General features: G+C 62.4%; 1 protein-coding gene across 1 annotated transcript; it reads left to right on the top strand.

The window, feature by feature from the left end:
- On the top strand, positions 1 to 6,208 carry WDR18 (WD repeat domain 18). The gene is made up of 10 exons (XM_032466157.1): positions 1 to 249; positions 1,254 to 1,364; positions 2,757 to 2,890; positions 3,088 to 3,229; positions 3,724 to 3,867; positions 3,962 to 4,026; positions 4,125 to 4,249; positions 4,454 to 4,620; positions 5,503 to 5,571; positions 5,746 to 6,208. Exons 1-10 carry the CDS (start codon positions 7 to 9, stop codon positions 5,875 to 5,877), a joined length of 1,332 nt encoding a protein of 443 aa, XP_032322048.1. The 5' UTR covers positions 1 to 6; the 3' UTR covers positions 5,878 to 6,208.
- The last annotated feature ends 4,654 nt before the right edge of the window (positions 6,209 to 10,862 follow it).

Raw genomic sequence — 10,862 nt, 5'->3', positions numbered from 1 at the left:
CTGGTGATGACGCACGTCCGGCGAGGTGGAGAAGGCAAGATGGCGGCGCCCATGGAGGTGGCCGTGTGTACGGACTCCACGGCCCAGCTGTGGAGCTGCGTCGTGTGGGAGCTGCACTCGGGCGCCAACCTGCTCACGTACCGCGGCGGCCAGGCCGGGCCTCGCGGCCTTGCGCTGCTCAATGGCGAGTACCTGCTGGCGGCGCAGCTGGGCAAGAACTACATTAGCGCCTGGGAGCTGCAGAGAAAGGTGCAGCGGCACTCAACCCGGCGCCGTTGGCTGCGTGTGCCGGGCGCCCGAGACTGGGGTCGGAGGAAGGGGCGGTGGGGGCTGCACGGGCCCTGAACTGGGGTGGGGATGGGGCATCTCAGGGTGCTCTGCGCACGCGCGGGTCTGGGGGCTTTTTTTTGCAGGAGGGAGGCGCACGCGCGCAGCTGAGGGTGGGCTGCGACTAGGGGGAGTGGGGGGTGGGCCTCTGGGCTGCCAGCCTTGCGCACGCGCACAATGAGGGCGGGAGGTGTGTCCTTTGGGGGCCTTGCACTGGAGCTGGTCCGTTGCGCGGGAAATTTAATTGGAAAGAGTTTACAGTTGGGATCCCGTGGGTATCGTGGGCTTAGACGGTGAAGGTCCAAGGCCTGGGGGAGCCCGTTCAATGGTAGCCCGGGAGACTTAATGCATTTATCCCCTCCAAAAAGACGCTACCTTTTGCCACCAGGGTGCATGGTTTCTCCTCTTACGGAAACGCAGAAGTGCAGCCCCTTTGGCTGCTCGCCACCTGTTTTTGGCAGCAGACATCTCTTGGGGCAGGCTCTGTGTTCTGGCTCTGGCTGGTGTGGTCCACACACAAACCTGAGTTGTTCCATGTTAGAGATTTGGAAACTGAGGCTCAAGGTCCAAGGCCAGACTTTGGAAGAGACAGGACTGGGGCAAAAGCCGAGGGGGCCAGTGGGCCCTACTGGGCCCTCAGTGCCTTGCCCACCCTCACACTCAGAGGGCTCCTCTGGCCCCCAGGCAGACAGGCACCGTCCTGCTTTTAATGAGACTCCGCAGGCCGCCTCCTCCACTTCCGCCCTGCAGAGCCTGAGCTGGAGCAAATCCCTCCTTGCTGAACTGTGGATTTGCTCAAACCACTCCGCCCCCACTCCTCTTTCTAGTTGTCCTGGAGGTACAGCTGCCTGGGCACCCCTCCCGCTCTCCTCGCTGCCCTCTGGCTCCCTCGTTCAGCGTAAAACTCAGGCTTCTTATGCCTCTAGGACCAGCTTCAGCAAAAGATCATGTGCCCCGGACCTGTGACCTGTCTGACCACATCGCCCAGCGGCCTCTACGTCCTGGCAGGGATCTCAGAGAGTATATACCTGTGGGAGGTGAGCATAAGAGCACAGGGCTGGGGGTTGGGGGGTCCAGCCTGTGGGCAAGCCACTGGGTTAGACCACTAACCGGGTTGTCACTGATAGCCTGTTATGCCTGGTTGGAGCTCACATCTCCGCCTGCTGGGACAGTGCAGGATCTGAGGCCAGAGAATGAAGCCGTGACCACATTCTGCCTTTCCCAACCTCAGCCGTCCCTGCAAAATGGCCTTCTTGGCTCCCCTAGAGGTTGGCAAAGAGAACTAAGTGTTCTCTGTGGATTGTCAGAGGCCTGCAGACACGTGGGGAGCTTTGTGATCTCACTCCGGGTCTCTCAAACCTCAGTGTGTCATTCTCAAACTAGGGAGCTTTTGCCCCAGCGCAGGGAGAGAAAGTCTCAGGAGAGACTCTTCTCAGGTGCCCATCGTGGTAGAGATCCTCTCTTGCTTGCTGTCCGGCTGGTGCTGGGGGTGTGGGCAGAAATCAGTCTTCCACTGTCAGTAGACACCTTAGGGAGTTGCCCCTCCCTGGTGGAGGACAGTCTGTGTCTGTCTCCTCCCGTGGAGGCTGCGCCCCGCTGCCCTGGCTCTAGGAAAATTCCTGGCCAGCATGAGCTGTGACCACGAGGGGGCGCCCTACACGGCCGACCGGAGACAGTTGCTCAGGCAGAGGGCTTTCAGCCCAGCCCGCCTGGCTCCTGTATCTGCCTCTGTTGGCTTTCTGCCCTTCTCTCTGCCGAGTGAGCAAGTGTGAGTCTGTGTTCAGATTTCCTTCCTATAAAGACACTGCTCATTTCGTCTGAGTTGATTACATTTCCAAAGACTGTGTTCAAGTGAGGTCACAGGTCCTGGGGGTCGGGACGTGGACAGGGGTATCTAGGGGACACGATTCAACCCACAGCAGCATCGTGCCCCCATCACCACCACCACCACCACCACCACCACCACAGCCCTTCCCCAGTGTCCCTGCCGCAGGTGCCTTCTCTGCTGCAGACCCAGCTCCCAGGGTTTCGCAGCATGAGGCACCCCTCCCCCTCCCTCCTGCTAGCCCTGAAGATGGTTGTCACAAGGAGCTGCCTGCGGTCCCGGGCCAGCCCATCCTGAAGGGACCTGCTCCATCCCCTGCTGCCCCCTTGGCCTCGTCACCCTCGCCCACACCTTCCCTGGGGACCGCAGTTACACTACCACCAGCATCACCTCGCTGGGGGCAAGGTGGGAGCAGGTGCGGGCAGGACCGGAGGGGCTCAGCCCAGCCGGCCTCCCTGCCCATCTCAGGCGCCTGTCGGCCACACACGCAGCGCCCTGGCCAGGTGGGGGTGGGGCGCTCTCCTCACAGGGCTCCCCGTGACCTGCAGCTGGGGGCCAGGGGCTGTACCCCTTTCCTGCTCTGACCCGGGCGCCCCTCCCCCAGGTCTCCACGGGGAACCTTCTGGTTATCCTGAGCCGCCACTACCAGGATGTCTCGTGCCTGCAGTTCACGGGGGACAGCAGCCACTTCCTCTCGGGGGGCAAGGACTGCCTGGTGCTGGTGTGGAGCCTCTGCAGGTAGAGTCCTGGCCGGCCGAGGCCTCCGACCAGGGGGCCAGGAGCCTGCTCCGCAGAAAGGCCGTGCCAGGGCCCGGGGGAAGGGGCTCCAGGTCAGGCTGGCTGTTTTAAGGAGGGCAGGGCCTGCTTGGAGCCGGGTGGAATGTAGAGATGTGGGCCGCCCTCCCTGCTGAGGTCCACCCCCCTGCCCCCGGAAGTGTGCTGCAGGCAGACCCCTCCAGGACCCCCGCCCCCCGGCACGTCTGGTCTCGCCATACCCTCCCCATCACAGACCTGCACTGCGGTTTTGGGGGACCCCTGGCCCGGGTGGCCACTGCATCGCTGGACCAGACAGTGAAGGTAGGACTCTGCCCCTGCCTCCAGTGGGCCTGTGAGCCAAGCCTGGCGGCTGGCGGGTTCCTGGCCTGCGGGAGCCAGAACATTGCCTCCTCCCCAAGGCTGGCTGCTCCAGACAGCTCTTAATCCCCCTGATGCTTCTGGCCTCAAGGACATCCAGAGGGTGGACAGTCCAGCCCTGTGTCAGCTTGGAAATTCCCACTTGGCCACTGTGCCCGACGGGCAGCTCCCAGCCAAACCTCAGGGGATTTGAGGGTGGCCGAGTCCTCAGGTCTTTGTCCATGGCTGGGGGTGGTCCAGGGCTGACCAGATGGTGGCCTAGGGGCTGACAGTGGCTAAAGCAGGAGGCCTTAAGGGGTCCCAGCCTGGGAACCGGCGCCCTTAGCCCCTGAGACTCCCTTGGTGACAGCTCCCAACTGAGGCCCTCACGGGGTCCAGAGCCCCCCAGCCAGGCTGCCCAGCTCTTAGACCAGCACTCCCGCCCCACCCACCCCCAGCTGTGGGAAGTCTCATCAGGTGAGCTGCTGCTGTCCGTGCTCTTCGACGTGGGCATCATGGCCGTGACCATGGACCTGGCCGAGCATCATATGTTCTGTGGTGGCAGCGATGGCTCCATCTTCCAGGTCGACCTCTGCACCTGGGTGAGTGTCCGAGGGCAGCTGGTTGGAGGGAGGCCCAGGCTTGGGCTGAGGAGCCGCCCTGCCTTTGGCTCACCGGCTCTCCTGGCCTCTGCAGCCCGGGCAGAGAGAGAAGAGCTTCCAGCCGGAGCAGGAGAGCGGGAAGGTGTTCAGAGGGCACAGGTGCGGGGACTGGGTCGACGGGAGGGATGGGGGCCCCATTCTCCCACTTCTGGGTTGGAGTCCCTGGGGCTGCCCTCCCAGGGCCTGTGTGTCCCCAGGAATCAGGTGACCTGCCTGTCGGTGTCCACGGATGGCAGCCTGCTGCTCTCAGGCTCCCACGATGAAACCGTGCGCCTCTGGGATGTGCAGAGCCAGCAGTGCCTCAGGACAGTGACCCTCAAAGGTGGGCGTGGGCAGCCCCTCCGGTACCCCCAGCTCCCCCAAGAGGTCCTGAGCCCATGAGGCTTTACCTGTCTGGGCCCTGGGGGCTGACGTGGGTGGGGAGTCAGGGCCCCAGGCCTGGTGGGCACTTGAGGAGTTGGGGGCTGGTGAGCCTGGGTACAGGTGGGGCTGAGGGTGGGTCCCAACCGACACCTGCCCGCCCCAGGCCCTGTGACCAACGCCTCCATCATGCTGGCGCCGGTCAGCATGCTCAGCTCCGACTTCAGGCCCGGCCTGCCCCTGCCCCGCTTCAGCAAGCACCTGCTGGGCGCCGAGCATGGGGACGAGCTGCACCGCGGGGGCTTCGCGCTGCGCCTGGGCCTCCACCAGCAGGTATGGCCCCCTTATCCCCCAGCAGGTGGCCAACCCTCAGGGACTCAGGGCCCCACCCTGGCTGGGCCTCCACCGTGTTGCTGTGGTCCCTCGGGGTCGGGGTCCTGACTGGGACCTCCCATGAACACCCTCAGTGAGCAGGCTCCTCTGATCTTGTAGTTGAGGTCAACCTGGTGGCCAGCCCTGACCTCAGGAAACACCAGAACCTTACGGAGAGGGGGCGGGCCGCACCCAGGAGCTGTCACAGGAGCGCGCCAGGGCCTGGAGGTTGTACGTGTCCAGCTGGGCAGCAGGCTGCACGCGCAGCCCTCCTGCCCCTCCTGGTCTGGGTCCTCTCCCCAGCCTCTGCGGGGCTGGCCTTGCCCACTAAAGCCATGCTCTGTCCACTGTTCCTGAGCCATGGGGTTGTCTAGGCCCCTCCGTACGGCGTGAAATTTGGCTCTGCGCGCGCCAATCTGCTGGCCGAGGGCAGTGCCCAGCAGGAGGCCAACAGCCTCTCCGCTGCAGCCACCTCGCTGGGTGGGCAGGCCCTCCCTACAGGCTGGAGGCACGACCTGACCACCCGGTCATCTGTCCTTGAGGATGTTTCTGCACATCCCTTGAGGCGGCTTGTCTCCAAGCCCCTGCATATGGTCTTGAGCCTCCCCGGCCCGTGGGCCTTGGGCAGTATGCTGGAGAGGGAAGCAGGTTTGAGGAGACTGGGCACGTGGCTTCCGGCCAGGCGTGGTGATGAAGCCATGGGCCTGGATAGTGTCACACCAGCCAGGCACCTGGTGACCCGTCTCGGAGCCTCATCTCCCATCAGTCAGCGGGCGGCAGGACTACGGCCCGCACTAACTGGGAGGATGCGCGTGGCCGCTGATGCCGCCTCTTGTGTTTCAGGGGTCGGAGCCCAGCTACGTGGAGCGGGCGGAGCAGCTGCACGCTGTGATGTGCAGCACGATGGAGAAGGTGGGAGGGGCGAAGCGGGAGGGGAGGGGCCCCAAGGTGGAGGGGTGGGGCCGGCGCCGGCAGGGGCGGGGCTGTTCACTGAGAGAAGATGCCGGCGCCCCGCCCTCCGTCCTGGGCGGTGGGGACCGTGGCCCTGACGCAAGCCTCCGCTCTGAGCCCACGCCCCTCCCCTAGAGCGTGCTGGGCGGCCAAGACCAGCTGCGGGTTCGCGTCACCGAGCTGGAGGATGAGGTGCGCAACCTGCGCAAGATCAACCGCGACCTGTTCGACTTCTCCACGCGCATCATCACGCGTCCCGCCAAGTGAGCGCGCCGCACCCCGCCGCACCCCGCCGCACCGTAGGGGATTCCAGCTGGGCATCCCCGCGAGACCAGCAGAGCCCCAGGCCGGAGCCGTCTTCTGCCACGTTCCTGTCTTTGGGGATTTTCATCTCCCCCCCGGGGTCGTGGTTCTCGTTGACCTACTGCCCTGTCGTGACCTCTCCTGTCTGTCGCGCTGGTGCTGTTCTGTTTGTAACAAGAGACCTGAAATCCTCTCCTCGGCCCCTGTGTGCCCGGGACCCTCGTGGAGGGACCTGCCTCCACGAATTTTACCGGAGCCGTCACAGCCCGAGTTTTAAATCTGGTGTGAGAATCCTGCTTCTCACGTTTTCACTCACCTGCCGCCTGGGTGCCTTTGCACAACTGAGAGGCGGGGGCGGTCCTTGGGGCGGGCCAGGGGCAGCCCGCCAGCTGCAGGCCGAGGTCACCAGGCACAGGAGTGATACACAGAGAGCAGTGTAGTCATACTGGTTCCAGCCCTCTGGGGCCACCTTAGGGTCCCCCCCCAACGTGGGTCAGGGCAGCCATCTCTGGGGTGGCAGCTGGTTCTGGGCCGGGGTTCCCCCAGAGAAGCACGTGCCCCCTCAACTTGAACAGGACATTCTTGGTGTCAGGGGCCCAAGGGGGTCAGGTATTCTAACTGCCTAAGGGAGACAGGGACACCACGAGCTGCCAGCCAGCACCTGGAGCCCAGCCCAGACATGTGACTCCCAAGGCTGCCAGTGGAACCTTCCAGAAAGCTGCCCTCAAGTGACAGCCTGCTTAATGGCCCAGAAAAATCCGTGTGACTTAGCGGGTCCCATACTCAGCTGGGGGCCAGCACTGAGTTCGTGTTTTTAGGCTAGTGGGCGTCCCCTCCTGGGACTCTGCGCCCTCCCCAGTGGCCTGGCTGTGCTGCAGCAGGGTGGCTGGAGTGGCACCAGGTCCCAGGGGTGTCCCTCTGCACCCACCCCCAGCCCACTGTGCTCAGGAAGCTAGACGGGGGTTACCTATAGATGCCAGGTAATGGGTTCTGCTGGCTCACGGAGTCCCCGTTACAGGCACCCGCCAAACACAGAGTGAGGTGGCTGTAGGCCTGGGGCTCCTGGGGGCTCCTGGCAGCCAGTGGGGGATGGTCTTGTGGCAGCTCGTCACCACAGAGCTGGGTCTTGGAGCTACGTCCTCTTCCCCAGAGCACCGTCTGTGGTCTGGGCCGGCTCAGTCCAGAGCGTCCAGAAGGTGGGGAGGGCAGCTGGGTTAGCTGAGGCTCCCCAGGGACCAAGGGCCACCTCACCTACCCAGGCCCCTCGCCCCCAGGCCCTGACCCTGGTGAGGGTCCCTCCCTGCCCCTGGTGCTGTGCCTCTGGCTGGTGGCCCTCCACCTGGCCACACCACCCCGACCCCTGCGCCCTCAGCTGTCTGCTCTCATCCGTGGTTAAGTGACTTGGAAGGAGGTGCAGGTTCCAGAGGTCCTGGGATTGCTCTTGGCATCTGCTTCCACTCCCAGCCAGGAGCCTGCAGAGGAGGGGTGGGGGGTGAGCTGGGCTGTTGGCCTCCTCTGGGCCTGGATTCTTCCCTGGAGTGGGGACAGGGCTGCTGTTCCCACTGCCCCTGAACCCCCACCCCCACCCCTCAAGGAGTCCCAGTGTCAGACCCCCAGCGTGGCTCTGGGCCCTCAGCTGCCCACTCAGCTCCTGGGGGTGCTTCCTGGTGTGTCCACCCTGCCCTGTGGATGGGGCAGGGGGCCGGTGCTCATGGTTCCTGTGGGCCCGAGGCGCGGCCCTGCCCAGCAGGGAGAGCCTCCTACTGACATGCGTCTGGCCTCCACACCCCCTGCCCCTGCCGCCTGGCCATGTGGGCCTGGAAGGGTGCCCGTTTCCCGGCCACAGACACAGGCCTTGCAGCCTCAGCCACTTGCTGGTTGCAGAGGATGGGGGTGGGCGGTGAGGGGCAGAGCCTGCAGACTTTCCCATTTCTGAAACCCCAGGTGGCCGCAGACAAGCCCCACCTGCTCTGGACACCTGGTATCCTTACCTGTAATGGGGCACACACCTGGGCCTGCGAGGAGCCTTCAGGTACTGGCATGCAGCAGAGCGAGTGTGTGACAGGGCATGCCCCGCGGCACGTGGTGCCCTTACCGTCCCGTCTGCACAAGTCTCTGTGCATGTTCCCTGGAAGCACAGTCCGAGTCCCGAGGCATCAATGGCAGAGGGGCAGATGTGCCCACAGATGACACCCATGTGCTGCTTGAACGTGTAGACCATAGTGAGCCGCACCTCAAACCCACCAGGACAGCTGTTACCTCAAAAGACGGAACAAGTGTCGGGAGTAGGTAGAGAGAGGTGTTCAGCCCTCTCGCACGGCTGGCGGGAGCAGGAAAAGGTGCTGCTTCCGTGACAAGTAGTCTGCAGGGTCTTCAAGAAATTACAGGTGGAATCACTATGTGCTCCAGCAGTCCCGCCCCTCGGTGCACACCCCAAAGAAGGAAAAGCAAGAGATGTTTGTATGCCTGTTGCCTCAGCAACCGATTCACAACAGCCAAAAGGCAGAAGCAACACAAGTATCCATCGACAGGTGATGGGTAAACACGACGTGGTCTGTCCTCAACAGCAGGTTTTATGCAGCCGCGAAAAAGAAAGGCGCTGACACTCGCTACCACGTGGACAGACTTCAAGAACACAGTGCTCGGTGAGAGAACCAGACACAGAGGATAAATACTGTCTGATTTTACAGGAGGACCATGGAGAAGTCAGTGTCATAGAGACAGGAAGGAGGCGGTGGGGCCAGTGCTGGGGGAGCGGGGGGGGGGGGAGGGGCGGAGTCGGTGTTTCGTGGAGACAGAGTTTCAGTTTGGGAAGATGAGAAAGTCCTGGAGATGATGGTGAGGAGGGTCACACAACAAGAAGAAAGTGCTTAATGCCATTGAGGTGCACTTACAAATGGTTAAACTGGTGAATCTTACGTTATGTGTATTTTACCATAATTAAGAAAAAAGCCTTTCCTGTGACTCCTTGTTTAATCTGCATGGTAGCTGGGAGGTTAAAAGCTACTACCCTTGCCCTTGTAAAGATGGAGAACCAAGGAGCAGTGGCCAGGAATCCACCCCAATCACGCAAGTGCAGCCAGTTCTAGATTCCAGCCGGGGCCTTCATCACTGGTCCTGATAGGGAAATACTGGTTAAGGGGGGGTACCAGCAGGGCCGGAGGGCTGGCAGGTTCAGGGGGGCTCCGTGTGAGTCCTGGGAGGGGCGAAGCCCTGTCTGCTTCTCAGCTGCCTCCCAGAACCAGTGCATGACAGTGTTGACCGTCTGCTGAGGGCCATATTAGGGTGAGGAAGTGTCCCCACCCCAGGATGGGTCCCTATTTCTGAGGACTCATGCTGGCATGGGGACCTTACCCCAGGGTGAGATGAGGCCCTGGGGCCCCCGAGAACACTTTGTAACCTGCTGCCTCACCCAGGACAGTGGGGGCGGGGAGGGAAGGAGGCATGTCCCTGGTGTAACACTGGCTTCAGGCAGGGCGGGGACTGGAATCCAGTTCCTTCCTGCTCCCTGTCTTGGGATGCCTGGCCAGATGGCTGGATGAGGTGGCCTTGTCACCTGGAACCCAGCCACTTGGCCCTCGTTAGTCATCTCGAAATTCAGTCTATACTGCTGGCTGCCTCTTGGCATTTTTATCCATGTAATGGGTTTTTTTTTTCCCAGCCTCTCTCAACACTGGCTCCAAAAGGAGACGGGTTTGTGTGTGAAAAAAATCACCCGAGTATAGACTCATTGATTCGAGCTGGAATGCTCCCCGTGGAGCTGTGGCCCCGCACCCTGAGGGGTCGTGAGGGAAGCCTGGTCCTCCACCCCTGCTCCAGGGAGGAGAGCTCCCTGCAGGACACCGCAGGCCCCTTACCTGGCCAGTGTTCAGTGAGCGCCTGCGGCAGGCCAGGGCACGAGAAGAACCCCAGTTCATTTGACGTGGAGAAGCCCAGAGAACAAGGGGAGGCTGGGAGGTTGGCAGGTAGTGGGGAGTCGCAGAAGATTCAGAAGCAGTGGAAGGTGATGTAGCTAAGTGTCCTTGTCTGAGCCATTATAGAGTGCCTGCCATGTGCAAGAGACGGTGGTGAATAAGCCAGACCCACCCCTGCTTCCCAGAGATGGGGGGTGGGGGGTGGGCAGGGGAGAGCCACTAAATACTAAAGCAAATAAAGGAGCAAAAGGATGATAGCATGCGATGGAGTTAATGTAGGCAGGGGAAACTTAAATGGAGTAGGGGGACGTTCTGCCTCCTGGGTGACAAGCCAGGAATATTTTTCAAGCAGGGGCATTTGGAACTGGGTCTTGTAGGGTAAAGAGGAGTTCTCTGGCTTAAGTTGCCTGCCCACAGCTGGATGGCAGGAGACCTGCCCTAGAGGTTTCCATCAGACGTGTCTGCTTCAGTTTCCCCAAGGGTGTGAGCGATGTTGGAGCACACTCATGGGTCGGTCTGGGTCGATGCTGCTTTCTGGAGGGAGGTGCTGTTCTGTGACTGTGGAGGCAAACTAACCCCTTCTGGGCCTTAGTTTCCCTGATTGAGCAATGGGAAATATTCCCAGGCTTGGGGGCAGGGGGATGAAATGCAATCCTGGGGTGGAATACGGGTGATAGCGGGGACTGATTCTGATGCAAAATCCCTCCCTGGTGCTAACCTCTGTTTCCTCATCTGCAGAATGGGGAGAAGCTCCCATGGCACCGAACCAGGAAGGGCAGTGGTTAGATCCCACCCTCCCCGCCCCCACATGGTGTAGCCATCCGAGCCTGGGTTTCCTGCCCTGAGTGGTGGCTGTGACTCCTCTTTAGTGGGTTGCTAGGTACTAGGGGACCGGGATGGGGTTAAGGACGGGCGCTGGTCGGCAGGCGGGGGCAGGAAGGATGGGCGCCGGCCTGGCGGGGGCGGGGCAGGGAGAGGCTGGGGCGGGCTGAGGTCCCGCCTCCCGCGGTGCCACCCTCCGCTCCGCCCCGCGGC

The sequence above is a fragment of the Camelus ferus genome, chromosome 22 (genome assembly GCF_009834535.1).
Source record: "Camelus ferus isolate YT-003-E chromosome 22, BCGSAC_Cfer_1.0, whole genome shotgun sequence".
Lineage (NCBI taxonomy): Eukaryota > Metazoa > Chordata > Mammalia > Artiodactyla > Camelidae > Camelus > Camelus ferus.
Note: the sequence above shows the minus strand (reverse complement) of the source record. Positions and strands in the feature narration are given on the sequence as shown.